Consider the following 21255-nt stretch of genomic DNA (forward strand, 5'->3'; position numbering starts at 1 on the left):
TACTGGTGGGGCCTAAGGCGCGTGGGCCAATCAGAATAGGCCCTGGAGCCTTAGGTCCCACCTGGGGGCGCGGCCTGAGGCACATGGGCTCAACCCGACCATGTGCCTCAGGCCGCGCCCCCAGGTGGGACCTAAGGCTCCAGGGCCTATTCTGATTGGCCCACGCGCCTTAGGCCCCCACCAGTAGGCGGAGCTTTAGGATGGATGGGCCAATCTGGCCTCATTCCTTCGTTGGCTGCCTGCCGGACAGGCGGGTTTGGCTCCCGTCTGTCCGGCCAACTACCAAAGGTACGGGGAAGGGGGGTGGGGGGGTCGTGGGGGTCACCAGGGGGGTCGCGGGTCGGCTGGGGGGGCGGTCGGAGGTTCTTGGGGGGGCGGTCGTTGGGGGGGAGGGGGGTTTGCGTCGAGGGCAGGAGGGCCTGGGATCCCTCCTGCCCGTAATGTAGTGCGGGGTGGGGTTAGGGGGTCGCCGTGGCCAGGAGGGTTTGGGCTCCCTTCTGGCCCAACTACCAAAGGTACGGGGAAGGGGTTGGGGGGGTCGTGGGGGTCGCCAGGGGGGTCGCGGGTCGGCTGGGGGGGCGGTCGGAGGTTCTTGGGGGGGGGCGGTCGTTGGGGGGAGGGGGGTTTGCGTCGAGGGCAGGAGGGCCTGGGATCCCTCCTGCCCGTAATGTAGTGCGGGGTGGGGTTAGGGGGTCGCCATGGCCAGGAGGATTTGGGCTCCCTCCTGGCCCGATATTGTTGGGGAGTCGGCGGTCCTTCGGGGGGAGGGATGTATCGGACGTCGGGGGGGGCATCAGGCTTTCAGGATGGGGACAGACCTTCAAGGGGGGACAGTGCACGGAAGTCAGGGGGGGTGAACGGAGAGTCGGGACAGCGCACGGAAAGTCAGGGCGGGCGAAAGGAGCGTCGGGCAGCATGCGCGGTATACCCGTGAGCGCGGTATACCAAAGTTTTTGTACATATCATCGTGATTTCTGCGCGCTATACCCGTGTGCACGTTTTATACGGGTGCGCGTTATTTGCGTGAAAATACGGTAGTTTATAACCTCATACAGCTATGAAGATGACATCACCATTCTCCTCCCCTTCGACCACCCAGAATCCACCATGACAGGCACAATACACAGAACTCTCGAAACAGTAGCAACATGGATGACAAATCGCAAACTAAAACTTAACTCTGACAAAACAAAATTCATCCTCCTAGAAAACAGCAAAACTCCAACCTTAACAAACCTAGTAATAAACTCAATATCAAACTCCATTCAATCCACACTAAAACTTCTTGGAATACTGATCAACAGAGGCTGTACCATGCAACCACAAATCAACAAAGTAATAAAAACATCATTTGTGACTATGAGAAACCTAAGACAAATCCGAAAATTCTTCGACAGGAAACAATTCCAGCTGTTGGTTCATTCTCTTATCCTTGGACTAATAGACTACTGCAACATACTATACTTCCCCTGCCCAGCAATCATGATAAAGCAATTACAAACAATACAAAATACAGCCCTAAGACTCATCTACTTATTTAAAAAATATGATCACATTACAGAAGCATACCACAATTCACACTGGCTCCCAATACAAGCAAGAATACACTTCAAATTCTACTGTCTACTATACAAAGCTATTAATGGAGAAAGCCCGACCTACTGGAACAACCGACTAACCCAATCCAACTCAACCAGGCACAGGAGAACCCACTCACTATTCACACACACACCAACAAAAAATGTCAAAAGAGGAAACCTTTATGACAACCTAATGGCCACCAAAGCAGCTAAACTAGACAGACAAATCACCAATCTGCTTTCTACGACCACAAACTACAAAACCTTCAAAAAAGAAACTAAAACCCTACTCTTCAAAAAACACATAAAACCTGTTTAACACGACCAGTTCCTTCCCTAACTCCACCTACCACACACTCCACCCATATCTAATCTAAAATGTTTCTAATTACCCAACATGTTACTCCTTAAGTTCTCGACAATTCTTATGTAATTCTTAAGTTTGACAATTACCCAACATGTTACTTCCCGCAGGGATCGGTGCTCGGACCGCTACTATTCAATATATTTATAAATGACATAGAAACAGGGACGAAGTGTGAAATGATAAAATTTGCAGACGACACCAAACTATTTAGTGGTGCTCGGACTAAAGAGGACTGTGAAGAATTACAAAGGGACCTAAACAAGCTAGGGGAGTGGGTGACAAGATGGCAGATGAAGTTCAATGTAGAGAAATGTAAAGTATTGCATGTATGAAGCAAAAACCCGAGGTACAGCTATATTATGGGAGGGATGTTATTGAGTGACAGTACCCAGGAAAGGGACTTGGAGGTAATAGTGGATAAGACAATGAAGCCGTCGGCGCAGTGCACAGCGGCCGCTAACAGAGCGAATAGAATGCTAGGTATAATCAAGAAGGGTATTACAAGCAGAACGAAAGAAGTTATCCTGCCACTGTATCGGGCGATGGTGCGACCGCATCTGGAGTATTGCGTCCAATATTGATCGCCGTACCTTAAGAAGGATATGGTGATACTCGAGAGGGTTCAGAGGAGAGCAACACGTTTGATAAAGGGTATAGAAAACCTTTCATACACTGAGAGGCTGGAGAAACTGGGGCTTTTTTCCCTGGAGAAGAGGAGATCTCGCACCTCATTAAGGAGAAGAAAAAAGCGTTTCTCTCCTACAAGCGCACGGAGAAAAGAGAGGCAAAAGTAGAATATAGGACCAGGTCTACAGCGGTCAAAATGGCAGTTAGGGAGGCAAAACTTCGAGTGGAAGAAATTCTGGCAAAAAACATTAAAAAGGGGGACAAATCCTTCTTCAGGTATATTAGTGACAGAAAAAGGAACACAGGCGGGATAGTACGCCTTAGAAGACCGGACGGAAGTTACGTGGAAGCAGATTCCGATAAAGCCGAACTACTGAATGAATACTTCTGCTCAGTCTTCACCTGTGAGGCACCGGGACACGGTCCGCAGTTGAAGGCAACACAAAGCACAGAAGACCCGTTTCAGAATTTTTAGTTCACACCAGGTGAAGTTTACAGTGAACTGGCAAGACTCAAGGTGAACAAAGCCATGGGACCAGACAATTTGCACCCAAGAGTGCTCAGAGAATTGAGCGATGTCCTGGCAAAACCGTTGGCTGAGCTATTCAATCTCTCCCTAAGTAAGGGGAAAGTTCCCCTGGACTGGAAATTAGCTAATGTCGTTCCTCTACATAAAAAGGGTTGCAGGGCAGAGGCTGCGAATTATAGACCGGTGAGTCTCACATCAATAGTGTGCAAACTCATGGAAACACTAATTAAAAGCAAATTGGACACGATCTTGAATGAAGGGAATCTTCGGGATCCCAGTCAGCATGGATTCACCAAGGGTAGGTCCTGCCAATCCAATCTCATCAGCTTCTTTGACTGGGTAACAAGAAAGTTGGACTTGGGAGAGTCTTTGAACGTGATGTACCTGGACTTCAGTAAAGCTTTTGACAGTGTCCCACAGGCTGCTAAGCAAGATGGAATCGATGGGGTTAGGAGAGACACTAACTGCATGGGTCAATGATTGGCTGAGTGGCAGACTTCAGAGGGTGATGGTTAATGGTACCCTCTCTAAAACGTCGGAGGTGACCAGTGGAGTGCCGCAGGGCTCGGTCCTGGGTCCACTCCTTTTCAACATATTCATAGGGGATCTGACTCAAGGGCTTCAAGGTAAAATAACACTATTCGCCGATGACGCCAAACTATGTAATATAGTAAGTGAATGCAGTTTACAGAATTATATGGCGCAGGACCTGCTTACATTGGAAAGTTGGTCCTCAACCTGGCAGCTAGGCTTCAATGCTAAGAAATGTAAGGTCATGCACCTCGGAAGCGGAAATCCATGCAGGACGTACTTCTTGAACGGAGAAACTTTAACTAGGACTTCAGCAGAATGAGATTTAGGAGTAATCATCAGTGCAGACATGAAAACTGCCAATCAAGTGGAGAAGGCTTCATCTAAGGCAAGGCAGATATTGGGTTGTATCAATAGAAGTTTCGTCAGCCGAAAGCCTGAAGTCATAATGCCGTTGTACAGGGCCATGGTGAGACCTCATCTGGAGTACTGTGTGCAATTCTGGAGGCCACATTACAGTAAAAATGTGCGCAGAATTGAATCGATTCAACGGATGGCCACCAGGATGATCTCGGGGCTCAAGGGTCTCTCGTACGAAGAGAGACTGAACAAATTGCAGCTCTACACTCTTGAGGAACGTAGGGAGAGGGGAGACATGATCGAAACATTTAAGTACCTCACGGGACGTGTCAAAGTGGAAGATGATATTTTCTTTCTCAAGGGACCCTCGGCCACAAGAGGGCACCCGCTCAAACTCAGGGGCGGAAAATTTCATGGCGACACCAGAAAGTATTTCTTCACAGAGAGAGTGGTTGATCATTGGAACAAGCTTCCAGTGCAGGTGATCGAGGCAGACAGCGTGCCAGACTTTAAGAATAAATGTGGGATCCCTACGAGGGTCAAGATAAGGAAATTGGGTCATTAGGGCATAGACAGGGGGTGGGTAAGCAGAGTGGGCAGACTTGATGGGCTGTAGTCCTTTTCTGCCATCATCTTCTATGTTTCTATGTAATTAGAGGGGATATGATAGAGACTTACAAGATCATGAAGGGCATGGAGAAAGTGGAGAGGGACAGGTTCTTCAAACTTTCGAAAACTACAAGAACGAGAGGGCATTCGGAAAAGCTGAAAGGGGACAGATTAAAAACCAATGCTAGGAAGTTTTTCTTCACCCAACGTGGACACCTGGAATGCGCTCCCAGAGGGCGTGATAGGACAGAGTACGGTACTAGGGTTCAAAAAGGGATTGGACAATTTTCTGAAGGAAAAGGGGATAAAGGGGTACAGGGGTACAGATAGAGGACTACTACACAGGTCCTAGACCTGATGGGCCGCCGCGTGAGCAGACTGCTGGGCACGATGGACCTCTGGTCTGACTCAGCAGAGGCACTTCTTATGTTCTTATGCATTCCTAAAGTTCTCGACAATTCTTATGTAATTCTTAAGTTCTCGACAATTCTTATGTAATGCTTACGACAATTCTCATGTAATGTTACAACTCTTGTATCCTCCTGACAACTCTTGTGTAATCCGCCTTGAACCGCAAGGTAATGGCGGAATAGAAATCACTAATGTAATGTAATGTAAATGGGTATCTCCTCTACATCTCCTCAGTAAAGACCAAAGCAAATAATTCATTTAAACTCTCTGCTATGGCCTCATCCTTAGTGCCCTTTTACCCCTCAGTTATTTAGCAGTCCAACTAATTCTTTTACCTGTTTCTTGATTCTTATATACCTAAAAAAAAGTTTTTACTGCATGTTTTTGCCGCAAAGACAATCTTCTTTCGCAAATCTCCCTGTCTTCCTTATCAGCACTTTGCATCTGACTTGCCATTCCTTATGCTGTTTTCTATTCTCCTCAGTCGGATCTTTCTTTCATTTTCTTAACCACGCCTGCTACCATTTGATCTTCCTTCCTTCTTTTTTAATGCATGGAATATATCTAATCTGGGCTTCCAGGATGGTATCTTCAACAACATCCATGCCTGATGTAAATTTTTGACCTTTGTGACTGTTCCTCTAAATTTTATTTTTATGTATTTATTAAATTTCAAATATTTCATACAAGAATCCTCTTAGTCAAGAGAAAACAGATTGCAATTTCATATCAAATGAACTCAGCTCTCTTACAGAACATCAAAATATAAAGAAAAATAACTCATCTTTCTCAGACCACAAAATTATTATGAGGGAGATAACAGAGTGAAAGAAGACTCAAAAAGAAACAAATAAAGGAAATAAGCAAGGCAGTTATCTCTACTGATTTTTCCCCTGTGTTAGGGTCTTCAAATCAAGAAAAGACCTTAGCTAGTCTGGAGAGAAAAAAACATATTTAACACTCAGAAATTTAACTAAGTACTTGCAAGGCTAAGCAAGCATAAAAGTTACTCCCAAAGCTAAGGTCTCATTTCGCATTGTAAGACATAATTTCCTACGCCCTTGTGTAGTTCTGGTGACGTCCGGAGCAGCCAAACCTTTTTTCCATAAAACAATGCTTGAGAATTATGGAAGAATAATTTAATGATAGCATTCAAGTCTTGTTCGAAAACAAAGGATATTCGGTATTCTCTGAGAGTGTAGACTCAAGCAAATCTGTGATATTTAAGGATGTCTCTGGTTCAGGTTGTATCTGAGGCATAGTTCCAACATTCTTCTTTACTGGCAAATAATAGATCCGATTGATTGGGGGAATATGTTGAGAGGAAACCTTCAATATTTCAGTCAGATATTTTTAAAGAGGTCAATTGGAGCTACACCTACAGATTTAGGAAAATTCAATACTAGACATTATGTTGGAAATGTTGCGAGTCAAGCCCCTTGATCTGCGGTTTCCCCTGGCTCTGTCTCCGCATAGGGCTCCTCCAGTAGGACTGCGGCTTCAGCAGGGTGCAGTGGTGGAATAGTGCCTGGAGGAGAGAGCAAAGTTTCAATCCTGAAGTCTCCAACTGCTTCTCCGGGATGGCGGTAAAGTCCAATAATTGAGCGTTGTATCCGGGTAGATGTCTTTGCCGCAATGGGGTCAGCTCGGACACTTCCCTTTCTCTTCGAGTGCGGCATATTAGAATTGAAGAAAAAGAAGTTTCAGAACAGATTCAGATGTTACTACCGCCGTCTCCTAGCTGCCGCCATCTTGAATCTCTTTCAGAGCCCCCATTCCCTCTAAATTTTATTTTAAAGAATTTTCCTCATTTTATCAGGTAATTTCTCTGTCCTAGTGGGTTCATAATCTAAGTTTTTTTGTACCTGGGACAATGAAGGGTTAAGTGACTTACCCAGAGTTACAAGGAGCTGTAGTAGGAATAGAACCTAGTTCCTCAGATCCTTGGTCACTAAATACATTTTTTTTTTTTAATATCTGGCTGCTTGTGTTGGAAGTGTGTAATCATAGCTTTTTACTTTTCAAATATAAAACAGATTTATAGTTTGAACCTTCCCAGGACCTCAGGAACTTTCTTCTTATACATTATTTCAGAACTGGTAGGTGATCTCCGTTTCTGAAGGAGGAGGTAGGCCATTATTGAATTCAGATGAAAGTTATCACCAGTCCAGTCTCTCTTCTCCCACTGGAGAATCACATGCAGGCACCCAGTTATATGAGGGATAAATACACACAAATTCTATAACCAGTTTTATTTCCTAGCTCCCAGAGCTGGGAATGCTTCCAAGTGCCTATTATGAAACGTAATGTTGCCTCATGGTTTGTTTATAATCTGCAATCTTAGATATTTTTGGCTGATTTAATGTTTTTCATAATAGCCCAAGCTACTACCACCAATTTCACAGCAATTATTTTAGTGGGAACTGACTGTGGGAATATTTTGGGAATTAAAAATATCATTCCTAGAAGGGTATAAATAACCACAATTTATCTCAAAATAATTCCTTTCTCCTTTGTATAATGGTCATCTGATATATCATCTTCTGGTATTTACATACCTTCTCAGGTAAGACTTGAAGAGAGAAATGTAGAGTAGCCAGCATGGCAACTTGGTTATACAGTGCAGTTAATAACAAAAGGATTAGGAGTGATCTTTAAGTAATCAAGTTTCTAAGACCATAAGGCAGAAGGCAGCAGGTCTTTTTGAGTGGGCCTGGACCCCAGTTGGGTGGGCAGAAGATCCCATCTCTCCCTCTCTCACCGAGGCGATTCAATCCGGTCCATCCAACTCCACCCCCTGCCACTACCTATCTTTCAAAGAGCTGATCTTCTCTGGCAGCATGACCAATACATGCTGCTCGCACAGACCCCACAGCCTTCCTTCCAACGCACTCCGCCTCTGAGGAAACAGGAAGTTGCATGAGAAGTATCTCTCCTCTCTTCTACACCTCCCGGAGAACTTCGTTCCTCAGACACAGACAAATTGCTTTTATCTGTAGCTTTCTCCACTTCCAGTTCCAGACTTTGTTCCTTTCAGCTTGCTGCTCCATATGCCTGGATAAACTGAGTCTGTCCACTACTCTCCTCTTATTCAAAAGTAAGTTGAAAATCCATCTTTTAGAGTCAACCTTCAGCTCATAACCCTCCTTCCCTCTGCCTTCTGTTCATCACCCTAGCCAGCAGTTTAATCATCCCTCTGATTGTAACCCCTACCCTGGCATCCTATTTGTCTATCTTGATTGTTTAGACTGTAAGCTCACTCAAGCAGGGACTGTCTCCTTTGTAATTCTGTACAGCGCTGCGTACGTCTGGTAGCGCTCTATAAATAATTAAGTAGTAGTAGAAGGAAGGTTGTGGGGCCAGCATGAGTAGCGTATCAGTCATGCTTCTCGCTGCCAGTGAAGATTGGCCCTTTAAAAGTACGTGGAGAGGTTTAGGGAGTTTTTAGCTGGTGGGGCTTGGGAATCCCCACCAAATGCCTCATAGATGTGCTGCCATGGGGGTGGGCCATTGGAATATAGTGGGAAGAGCAAGAAGGGGAAGGACCAGAGCCACCACATTTTAGGTACAGGCAAGTGGACAGAATTGGTGGGCCAAATGCTGCTTATATTCTATTTGTATGCAGAATTGGCTCTGGGTTTCGTCATTTTAGTGCTCTCGTGAAAGCCAAATGAAGACAAACAAAAGGTATGGGAAGCACAAAGAGATCAGATGAATGCCCCATCAGAGAAACAAGAGTCTTGAACTTGATTCTCAGAATGTCTCTGTTGTTCTCATAATCCCAAAACAGAGCAATCCTTTTGCTGTCCTCTTGAGGGTTATTTTTTTTTTCTCCTTTATGACGCAGCCTGCTCCTCCAGCTCTGTTGGATGCCATGACACTTCACTGGCAACTAAGGATTTTTCATCTATTAGGTACAAAATAAGTATCTGCATACGATATGTAAACCGCTATGACTATAACCTCAGAAAGGCAGTATATCAAGTCCATCCTCTTTCCTCTATTTCATATTCCCAAACATCAACTTAAAAACAAATCTTGCAGCGTAGAGACAGGACAGCAAGTCCCAGGCTCTGGTGCTAGTCCGTACGACTGTGCTCAGATTAACATTGCTTGCTTAGCGACGGGGCATAATTTATTTGGAGCTCGCTGTCAAATCTGCGCCCAGTCGGAACAGTGAGAGAGTGGCACGTAACTGCTAACCAAAGTAATATAATGCAAGAGTTGGGGAGGGTGGGCGGGACCTTGTTGAGGCAATACATGGGATAGACAGAGAGCGGCCGAGTGACCCAATGAATGCAAGAGCTGAGTGGAGCGCGACAGTGTGGGACAATAGATGTGCGGAATAGGCGAGGGCCTGAGTGTGGTCCAATGACTAGGAGGAATGGGCGGGGCTCGACCGTTTGAGCCGATGAGCACGCGGAGTCGGTGACGCGCTGCCCTGCGAGCCAATGAGAGCGTGATGGGGGGGTGGGGCCGAGCCACCCGAAGCGCCGTTGGAGAATGGCCGCCAGTGCTTGCGGGCCTCAGGCCCCGGCAAGCAATGGCGGCCGGGTACAGCAACAGCAGAGGAGGCGCAGGGATTCCCAGCGCCGGCAGGCCGCCCTCACCTTTTTGAATAATATCTCTCTGGATGGGCGGCCACTGAACGGGAGCCCGAGGCTAATGGACAGCCAGGGACAGCTCTCTGGGCCTCACAACGGGCCTATGACGCTCCTCTCCAAAGAGTCTAGTGGGACCGTGGACGTGGTCTGGCCAAGTAACCTGTGCCCTACCTCTCCACCACCTCCCCCTTGCACTGGGCTCCTGGCGCCTCAGAGCAGCTGCAGCTTAACACTGGAGTTTCACAAGCAGAGGTGAGTGCGGCTCCCTGCGTTGAGAAGCTGACAGTCATTAGAGGGAGCGGGAGAAAATGGTGGAGAGAGTGGTAGATCTCATGGAAGGGGAGTGTTACTGCTCCAAGGGAGGGAGGAGATGGGAGAGGGAGTGTGTAAGGGATGCAGCCCCGAGGGGAGAGAGGGAGTATAGGGAAAGTGACAGCTCCAGGTGGTTAAGGGAGGGAAGTACTGTATTATAGTTATAGGTGGGAGATGGAGAGTGGCATGGACCTTGAGAGAGAAAGAAAGGAGACACAGGAGGGAGAGGGAAAGTCCTTTGTATATGGGGTTACCAGGTTTCTTCTTAAAAAAAGAAAAGAGCTTCATTCTGCCCCCACACAAACCTTGTGTTTCCTTCCCCGAGCTCCAGGCCGCATCTAGAGGGCCTCCACACATGCATGGACTTCGATGTGATGACATCACGCTCATGTGCGCATGCGTGTGATGTAATCACATCAACATGCGCAGAGGCCCTCCAGACGTGGCAGACTGCTGACAAATAGCTTCCTATTTGGGGGCTGTGACAGCAGTAACGCTTCAAGACATTCATTCTTACCAGAACACCTGGCCTTGATCACACGTGAAGAACACAGGTAAACCCTGTGCAAATATAGGACCACAAACGAACCCAGGCTCTGCGTGTAGTACAACACCAGAGAAATAGAAAGAAATACATTTCTTCCTGAACAGTGCAAAATATAGTCAGCAGATGTAAATTCTGAAAACAGACACATTTCAATCACTAAATTGAAAATAAAATCACTTTTCCTACCTTTGTTGTCTGGCAATTTTATTTTTCTATTCATCTTTTCCCAGTCTCTGATTTCACTTCCTTCTGTCTGTGCTCTTAACTGTGTTTCCAGGGTCGTCTTATCCAGTTGCTGTTTTTCTCTCCTTCATTTTCTGCACTACATCCATCTTTGGCATTAACATTTAGCTTTCTTCCATTTTTCTGCTTCCCCTCAAATCTATCTACTTTTCCATATGTACCATCTTCTCCCTGTTTCTTCCCTATTCCTATAAACAGCATTTCTTCCATTATCTTCCCTACTTCTCCCATTCCTATGTATCATCTCTTCCCTTGCTGTCCCCTTCTCCTTTCCTATCCCTCCCATCCCTATATATCATCTCCTCCCTTGCTGTCCCCTTCTCCTTCCCCACTCCTCCCATACATGTGCACCATATCCTCCCTCTCTGTCCCTTTCCCTTCCATCCCTGTGTACCATCTCCTCCCTCTCTTTTGGTCTTCCACCTTTCCCACTCCTATGGTCTGGGATCTTTCTCCTTTCCTTCCCACAGTCTGGCATCTCTTTCCCCTCCTTCCTTTCCCTTCTCCCCCCCCCCCTTTTGTGGTCTGGCATCTCTGCCCTTCCCCCTAGGAATTCCTCCGTCCTCCTTCCTTTTCCTGGTATGACATTGCTCTTTTTCTCCCCCACCCTTTCCTCATCCAGTGGTCTGACATCTCTCTCCTTCCCTTCCCCTTCTCCCATGGTCTGGTATGTCTGTCTGCCCATTCCCTTTCTTCCCCTGTATGTCTAGGGCAGGGGTGCCCACACTTTTTGGGCTTGCGAGCTACTTTTAAAATGACCAAGTCAAAATGATCTACCAACAATAAAATTTTTAAAAAACACAAAGCACACTGTACGCATAGAAAATGTTAATTATCATTCCTATTCCAGGGTTTTTCAAAGAGGTCAAAGCAGATGACTCTATGCACTATCACCTCAGTAACAACCATACAAAAATAGACAAATATACCCCCCTCCCTTTTTACTAAACCACGATAGCAGTTTTTAGAGCGCAGGGAGCTGCGGTGAATGCCCAGCGCTGCTCTCGACGCTCTTAGGCTCCCTGCGCTAAAAGCCTCTATTGTGGTTTAGTAAAAGGGGACCTTAGTGTAAAATATAGACAGGAGATATAAATTCAGACACATTTTGATCACTAAATTTAAAATAAAATCATTTTTCCTACCTTGTCTGGTGATTTCATGAGTCTCTGGTTGCACTTTCTTCTTCTGACTGTGCATACAATCTTTCTTCCCTTCTTTTAGCCTGTATGCTTCCTCTCCTCCAGACCTCGTTCCCTCCCCCAACTTTTCCTTCCTCTCTCCCTGCCCTTTCTTTCTCTCTGCCTCCCTTTCTTTTTTTTCTGTTTCTCTTCTTTCCTTCTGTCTCCCTGCCTGCCCTTTTTCTTTCTTTCTCCCTGCCCTCCCCCAAGCCACTGCCATCGGGGACCAGGACCCAAACCGCCACCAATAACAGGCCCCAAACCGCCACCAATAACAGGCCCGAAAGCCGACGACGCCCCAAGCGTTCCCTGCTTCGCTGACCAGCATTCCTCTCCCCGATGTCAATTCTGCCGTCGGGGAGAGGAAGGCTGATTGGCCCAAGATCGCGATCGACCTATTGGGGGAAATGCTGCCGGGTCCTGCCTTCGCGGAAACAGAAAGTAGGCAGGACCCGGCAGCAAGAAGAGCAAATGCTTCACTAACCTGTCTCCCGCCTTAGCCCATAGCGAACGTTTGCTTCAGGGCTCTCAACATGTGCGTGCCGGCTTCCCTTCTCCCCCCCCCCTTCCCGGACATAACTTCCAGTTTCGGAGGGAAGAGAAGGGAAGCTGGCATGCACACGTTAGAGCCACGGAGCATAAGTTCGCTACGGGCTGAAATCTCCAAGCCGGTTTTTTTTGTTGTTTTTTTTTAATGTTCAGCAGCGGCGGCAGCAGCAGCAGATGACAGCTGGGCGGACCGCCCAGCTAAAAGGCCCTAGAGAGAACACTGGAGAGGAAGGCTGATCGGTTCGGTAGATCAGGACGAGTCTATCACGGAGCCCGGGATGGGCTCCGCGATCGACTCGTGTTGCCTTCCTGAGCTACTGGTCGATCGCGATCGACGTGTTGGGCACCCCTGGTCTAGGGCATCTTTCCTCCCCATCCCTGCAGTCCAGCATCTTTCTTACCACCCTCCCAGGCTCCGGTGTTTGCTTATTCGGCACTGCTGTAAACTCTTTGTGCTGTCGGCAGCATAAGTGAACTAAATGCGCTGCTTTTGGCGACCTAGAAACCTTTCCTCTGCAGAGAGAAACTTCTGGGTCGCTGAAGGCAGCGTGTTTAGTTCACTCACGCTGCTGACAGCATGAAGAGTTTACAGCAGCACCGGGTGAGCAAGCACATGATCCCGCGGGGGAGGAGGACTTAGGATAGGTGCGTAGGAGAGGGAGGAGGACTTTGGATAAGTGCACAGGGAGGAGGGGGGAAGAGGGGAGGAGGACTTTGGATAAGTGCACGGGGAGGAGGGGGGAAGAGAGGAGGAGGACTCTGGATAGGTGCACGAGTATAGGATTACTAGATGTCCAGTTTCCCCAGACAAAAGTTCTAAAATTTAAAAGCCGCCCGCTGGGAGGAGTGTGTGGTGCAGTGGTTGGATCTACAGCCTCAGCACTCTGGGCTTGTGGGTTCAAATCCCAGGCTGCTCCTTGTGACCCTGGCCAAGTCACTTAATCCTCCATAGCCCCAGGTACGTTAGACAGATTGTGAGCCCACCGGGACAGATATGGAAAATGCTTGAGTACCTGATTGTAAAAACCGCTTAGATAACCTTGATAGGCGGTATATAAAATCCTAATAAACTTGAAACTTGACTCCCGGCAGAGTCCTCAAAAAGAGGACATGTCCAGGGAACCCTATTTGTACGAGTCATATTACACCAATTATGCAGTTTCATTGGTTGCCTGGTCAGTGGCATATTCATTTTAAAATGTTACCGATAATTTTAAAATTCTTTATGAACAACGCTACTTTGTTTGGCTATAATCCTAAAGGTTCATGTGCCAGGCACTACTTGATGTTCCAGATTTTAAGCAAATTAGATTGGAGATGTAGAGGGGTATAATCATGAAAGCATCCTCATCACAGACAAAGTTACATGTGGAAGAAGTGTCACAGCAGTGTATTATCGTGATTTTTTTGCAAAATATGCGCAGAAAAATTCACAAAACCCAATCTCAGTTGTTCTTGGCTCACCCGCACATAGGGAATGTCGTCATTGAAAAACTACCCAAATACAGCTGGGAGGTGTTACCTCAGGCTCCCTACAGTCCAGACATGAGTCCACCAGACTTTGACCTTTTTCCAAGGTTGAAACAACCTAGGCATGGACATCGTTTTGCATCTCTGGAATTGCTTTCTGTGCCATTAGTCAAGCCATTCGGCAACTGAACAAAAACAGTGTCTTGGATGGAATAATGAAACTTCCCGGACGTTGGGACTCAGTCATTGCAAAGCAGGGAGAGTATATTGAAGGATTGTAAAGAAATACTAGAGAAAAAAAAAAACGTAATTTTTTAAAAAGTGTGCATTATTTATGAAATGGCCCTCGTAAATATAAATGATTCCAAATACCAATTTTCAATCTCACATATGCTCAGAAGAATGTAGTTCTCCCAGGGACAAGCCCTATAGGAGAACCCACCAATCATTGCATGTGTCGCTGATTGAAAATAAATTCTAATACCATTTAAATTACAATCGACGCCACTTAAGTGCAAGGCCTCCGGACCGCAACGTGCGCTTAAACAGAGTGTGCGCTTAATCAGAGTACCACTTTTTAGTCATGAAAAATCACAGTACACTGTAGTCAAATGCAATAAAACTTTTATTTAGCAAAAAACACACCGAATACAATTTAACACGGTTCAGTTATACAAACAGCACTGTTCCGTCTAATGCAATACATTAAACCTTTTTTAAAACCAACATTCTGCTGCAATAATTGGTCATTGTTTTCTGCGCAGATTGCACGATTCAGGCTGTGTATCTGACTACTGATGCTGTAAAACTGTTCATAGTCGTAACATCCATTTATCTCCAGGTAACAATGCAGCGTGTGTAAGGACTTCAGTGCGTCTGAGAAGGAAACAGTCTCTGCAGATGGTTACCGTATTTTCACATAGATAACGCGCACCTGTGTAAAACGCGCACACGGGTATAGCGCGCGGGAAACCGAAATATATGTAAAAAAATTTTTGTATACCGCGCATGCTGCCCCGACTCTCCTTTCGCCCGCCCCGACTCTCCTCTGGCCACCCTGACTCTCCTTTCGCCCGCCCCCAACTCTCCTCTCCCACTTGAAGTCCTGTCCCAACCCTGAAAGCCTGATGCCCCTCCCGACGTCCGATTCACCCCCCCCCCCTGCAGGACCGCTCGCACCCCCACTCCGCAGGACCGGTCGCACGCACCCCCACCCCGAAGGACCGTTCACACGCACTCCCACCCGCACCCCCACCTTGAAGGACCACTCGCACCCCGACAGCCTCCCCCCCCCCCCATCATGTAGAAGCTCCTACCGGTGTCCTGCTGTTTCCTCTTGGCGGTCCCGGCCCTTCTGTGAGCTCTGCGCCTGCGCTGCTTCCTCTTCCGGCGGTCCCACCCTTTCTCTGACGGTCGCATGGTTCATATTGATAAGATTGCTGTGATATCTTATCATCAGCCCACAATAAAGACCTCGTGACAGCGACAGTTACAATAAGATAGGTTTATTAGTAATAAGCAAAAGGCAACTCACATGAAATAGCAAAGTACAGCATATTGGCTACAAAGGATAGCATATATAGAAACATAGAAATAGACGGCAGATAAGGGCCACGGCCCATCTAGTCTGCCCACCCCAAAGACCCTCCCCTACCTATCTCTTTGAATAGATCCCACATGTCTATCCCATTTGGCCTTAAAATCAGGCATGCTGCTGGCCTCAATGACCTGAAGTGGAAGACTATTCCAGCGATCAACCACCCTTTCAGTGAAAAAGAATTTCCTCGTGTCACTGTGCAGTTTCCCGCCCCTGAGTTTCCACGGATATCCCCTTGTTGCCATGGGACCCTTGAAAAAGAAGATATCTTCTTCCACCTCGATACGGCCCGTGAGATACTTGAACGTCTCGATCATGTCTCCCCTCTCTCTGCGTTCCTCGAGTAAGTAGAGCTGTAACTTCTTTAGCCGCTCCTCGTATGGGAGATCCTTGAGTCCTGAGACCAACCGGGTGGCCATTCTCTGGACCGACTCCAGTCTCAGCACATCTGATGTTCTTTTGGGTCTGACTCCTCTCTCTTCCCTTATGCCAGCCAGCAAAACATTTAAAACACTTTAGCTCAGTAGCCTAAGATACAGATTACATACTTTTCTATTGGCTTTATGGTGTAAACACTTATCATGGAGCCATACTGAAACGTGATGTCACCTGGTGCCAAAACTGACCTTTCCATATTTCCCTGACAAATGCATTTCCAATACTAAGGCTAATAACTCCAGAGAGCAAGCCCCCACCTTCCTGAGTTACACTGTCCTTCGCTGGTACTTCTTAGGAGGACTTCTTATCATGTACTGTACTGGTCTGAAAAATCCCAAAACAATGATGCCACAGGAAATCTGACTGCTGGATTCTGGAGCAAAGGTGAATCTCTCTCTTACTGGCAGAGAGGAAAATGACTGATTAGAAGATTGAATTCATATGCACAATGTCTCTCTTAGAAATAACTATTTGGGGTTTCGCAGGTGTCTTTGCCTACAATATATGCAGGTCTTACTCCCGTTTCTCCTCTGATTCGTCCTCAATATTCACCAATGACGGATGGCAACACTTCCATGACCCATCTTTCTGCACCAAACTCATCTGCGTCTTGTTTTTCGCCTTGCTGCTTCTTAAATTTTTTGCCGTTATGAACTTTCCATCTCTCCAACCATCCGTTTGTTGCTTTGAAATCTTCTACACCCAGTTCTTCAGATAGCTGTGCTGATTTCTCCATCAGCAGAGGCCCACTGCATTGGCAGTTGTTGACTTCTAGCTTCAGCAAACCATCTCAGCAACACCTGTTCAACGTCTCCAGCCTTTCCAAGTCTTTTCCATTTTCTGTTAGGATTGCTGTTGTTTTGCCAGTCTTTCAATATGGCTTGCTTTTTTTTTTTTTTGTAAATCCGAGAAATCTGGCTAGGATGAATGCTGTAATGTTTTGCAATAGAGACCTGACTTTCCCGTTGGTCAAGTCTCTTTAAGACATTGACATGGTCATCCAAAGACAATGACTTTTGTCCAGCATGGTGGACACGTTCAGCCCAGACAATTATTTTTGTCCACATGATGCCATGGTGCAGTTCCAAAAGTTCAAACACCTTGGCCAGGCCTAGACTGCTATTCTGAAACACGTGGCTCATCCACATCAGAATGTGATTGCTTTTAACCAGAGTGAACGAATAAAGGTGGGACCTATACATCAGTGCGCATAAGCGAATTGTGTGCTTATCAGAATTGCAAGTATCTGGAGTTTACGTCCATTGACTTTAATGTAAAAAAAAAAAAAAAAAAAAAGGGACCATTGTGATACGCTGGCGATAACCAAAGTGTGCGCTTAACCAACGTGCACTTAAGTGGAGTCAACTGTACTTGTGATTTCAGTGCTTATTATCTGACTTAAACTAGATAAAAACTTCTCAAAAAATATTAGGGAGTCTCGGGTCTGAACGCAGACTACGTTTCATTATCTTCATCAGGAGACCCATGGAAAAGACGTTTCAAAACTTGAAGCAGTCAGAAATTGCATGTGAAAACTCACATTTGTGCTGTTTGACCTCCCGGGTATTTCCATGAAGAATGAATAAAGAATGTACTACTATATAATTTTTAAAGTTAGGAGGGGGAGGTTTTGAAGATCAATGATTATACCTTGGAACCTGTGAGTCTTGGCTTAAAGGTTTAGTCACCAACGTCCAAGCTGGTTTCTGAGATCCTCAACCACCCTGTATCAGCACTTTATGCTTTAATTTTGGGGACTCTGTTTATTCAGTGGATGGTTCCTTTTTGATCCCATATACTATCTTTAAGATGAATTAGTGTGATGCCTATTCCCTACCCCTATTCCTGGTGGTGCCAGTTCCCTACCCATCCCCTGTACTCACAGATGTTGCTTGCCCTGCACTCCAACTTCTTTCTCACTGAAAAAAAAAAAAAAGGTATGGTAGCAAACCCAGAGGGAGTACATTGGCCTTGGCATCTTTGCAGGCAATAACAGCCAATGGTTACTCAAAACGTGAGTATGTTTATTTATGTGCCCCTTTTGCTCCCCGGCCGTGGGCCACAGGATGTGAAACTCTCCTGTTTGGAACTTATCTTTGGTTCTTCCCTGTGGTATTTACGTCTCTCTACGGGGTTTGTGGCAGTACTAATCCCTATTGCTTTAAGGTGATTCCCTCATTCGTCCTTGTCGACACTCACGGTGATCAGGTGCCTCACTCTGCTGCATTGGCTGCGAGGTCATCATGTTCCCCTCTGGATGTCAGTTTCTTCCCAGTCTGGCCTGATTCAGAGCCCAGTGACGGTTCCTTGATGGAAATTTGTCTGGCTCTTGTTCTGTTGGTTTTGGCGCCAAGTTTTTCATTTCTGCCTGTACTACTCAGGGCCGCTAGAGTGCAGTCTACACGGGATTATCGTCACGGGCTGTTTCTCCCGATGCCGCAGTTTCCTCACAGCCGTTTCCCACCTGAATTCAGGTTCAGGCCACCATTGATTTTTTTTTTTTTTTTTTTTTGTCTGTCATCTTTTCATTCTGGTTTAGACCATGTAATGTTCTGGGGACAGTGTCCTTCCATTTTCTGGCCCTTCAGGGGCTTCCCTGCTGGTCTATTTTTTTATTATTATTTTTTTTTAACCACCCACTACAGACATTTCCCCTTCTTGGACATTCACTTCAATCTCCCACATACCAGTTTTGTTTTCAGTGGCTTCTAGGGAGATTTATTTATTTATTCACCTTTCTTTATTTTTCTCCCAAGGGAGCTCATAATGGTTTACATGACTTTGTTTAGGTGTTAAAGCTAGTTTCCCTGAAACAACTGAAATGGTTACATTAATACAAGAGGCTAGTTATACAAAAAATGAAGCATCACTCAGAAAGCAAAAGGATAACTGAATGCTCGCTAAAACAAATGCACCAATGGCCTGTTATATCAAACTAGCATTCCCCATTTTTTATATCTTTGAAAATATATGGAATATTTACATTAAACTAAACTAACTAAACTTAGGTTTGTATACCGCGCCATCTCTGCGAGCGTAGAGCTTGGCGCGGTTTACAGAGTTAGGATAGAAAGGAACTACAATGAAGGGTTATAGGAGAGGAGCTAAGAAGATAGAGAGGGACAAGGGCATTTGCTGAGAGGTGTATTTAAGACTCTGTCTCCTACAGCTTTCTGAAAATTATATTCTAATTTGGTGCCCTCTTCCAATTGCTAATATAATTTCTTTCCCTCACCCCCAAGTACAGTTACTCTGCTGTTGACTTCACTTCATGTCATTGCGTGTATGAATATTGCTTGAACAGAGGCAGTGATTGAGTATACCAGTTCTTTAGCTGGTGACTTTGGTAGCACATCCAGGGATTAAATGGAGTCGAAAAGAAAGGTCTTTAGTTTCTTGTGCCTCAAAATTGTCAGGGAGAAAGATTAAAGTATACCAATGTTTAATCATGAAAAAACTTATGGAACCTATGCAGAGGTGCCAAATTCATTCTAGCTACATTGTTACAGCTTCAATTAGGATCCATCAAGCCCAACATACCATCTTGACAGTTGTCAGTCTCGTTCTGTTGCTGCTGTAGAAAGTTTTGTTTTAATGGTGGTATGCATGCCAACTTTAGTTACCCTCTAAGGTCACTAGCTTTACTGATGGTGTGAATCCTTAATGATCTCGGAGGCTTTTATATTCCTTTCCAGGTCATAGTACATGGTAACATATCAACCCTGAAATGTTCTTCCTGGTAGTATACTGTGAAACTTGGCTCTTTAACCTCTTTTCAACAGAAAAAATATAACGAGCGATTCTTTTTTTTTCTAATATGAATGTTAGTAAATGAAGCATTCTAATTCCTGAGCTTTTCTTATAGCACTGCATAGGTTAGCAAAAGATGTAAAGAACAAAATGACAGAGCATATACATAAGTACATACTTTAATTAATTCATATGAATTAATGAGACAGAGCCAACATGGATTTAGACAAGGGAACTTTTGCCTCACCAATCTACTACATGTCTTTGAAGGGGTGAATGAACATGTGGATAAAGGTGAGCTGGTCGATATTGTGTATCTGGATTTTCAAAAGGCATTTGACAAAGTACCTCATGAAAGACTTCTGAGGAAATTAGAAAGTCATGGGATAGAAGGATTAAGAAGTGGTTGAAGGATAGAAAACAAAGAATAGGGTTAAATGGTCAATATTCTTAATGGAGAAGGGTAAATAGTGGGGTTCCCCAGGGGTGTGCTTAAGACTGCTGCTTTTTAACATATTTATCAATGATCTAGAGATAGGAATAGCTAGTGAGATAATTAAAGTTGCTGATGAGTCAAAGTTGTTAAATCGCAAGAGGATTGTGAAAAATTACAAGAGGACCTTGTAAGACTGGGCATTAAATTGGCAGATGGTGTTTAATGTGAACAAGTGCAAAGTGATGCATGTGGGAAAGAGAAACTCTAGAGCTACATGATTCAGGGTTCCACATTAGGAGTCAGCACATAGGAAAAGAATATAGGTGTCATCGTTGTGGATATATTGAAGTCCTCTGCTCAGTGTGCAGCAGCAGCTAAGAAAGCAAATAAAATGTTAGGAATTTATCAGGAAAGGAATGGAAAACAAAGATGAAAATGTTAACATGCTTTTGTATCATTATGGTGTGGCCGGCCGCACCTCGAATACTGTGTGCAGTTCTGGTTGCCGGATCTCAAAAAATATATAATGGAATTTGAAAAGGTACAGAGAAGGGTGACAAAAACGATAAAAGGTAAGGGACGAATTCCCTATGAGGGAAGGCTAAAGCAGCTAACGCTCCTCAACCTGGAGAAGATGGCTCAGGGGAAATATAACAAAGGTCTATAAAATACTGAGTGAAGTGGATTGAGTAGATGTGAATCGCTTGTTCACTCTTTCCAAAAATGCTAAGACTTGGAGGCATGCAATGAAACTACTAAGTAGTAGATTTAAAACAAACTGGAGAAAATATTTCTTCACTCAACATGTAATGTAATTAAACTCTGGAATTCATTGCCGAAGAATTTAGTGAAAACGGTTAGCTTAGCAGGGTTTAAAAAAGGGTTGAATAATTTCCTAAAAGAGAAGTCTGAAATCCACTGCTTATCTCAAGGATAAGCAACATAAAAACTCTTGGGATCTTTCCAGGTACTTATGATGTTGGTTGGCCAGTGTTGGAAACAGGTTACTGGGCTTGATGGACCTTTAGTCTGTCCCAGTATGGCAACACTTATGTTCTTATGTAGAACATATTTTCAAAAGCCATTTGCATGGATAAATAGCCTGTCTTAAAATGGA

General features: G+C 45.2%; 1 protein-coding gene across 1 annotated transcript in view; it reads left to right on the plus strand.

The window, feature by feature from the left end:
* The first annotated feature begins 9435 nt into the window (after positions 1-9435).
* CABLES2 (Cdk5 and Abl enzyme substrate 2) overlaps positions 9436-21255 on the plus strand; it is a 60269-nt gene continuing 48449 nt past the window's right edge. The window contains exon 1 of the mRNA XM_033963932.1: positions 9436-9870. Within this exon, the coding sequence (XP_033819823.1) occupies positions 9518-9870 (353 nt within the window). The 5' untranslated portion in view covers positions 9436-9517. The remainder of the gene's footprint in view (positions 9871-21255) is intronic.

This window comes from Geotrypetes seraphini, chromosome 11 (genome assembly GCF_902459505.1).
Source record: "Geotrypetes seraphini chromosome 11, aGeoSer1.1, whole genome shotgun sequence".
NCBI classification, from domain to species: Eukaryota; Metazoa; Chordata; class Amphibia; order Gymnophiona; family Dermophiidae; genus Geotrypetes; species Geotrypetes seraphini.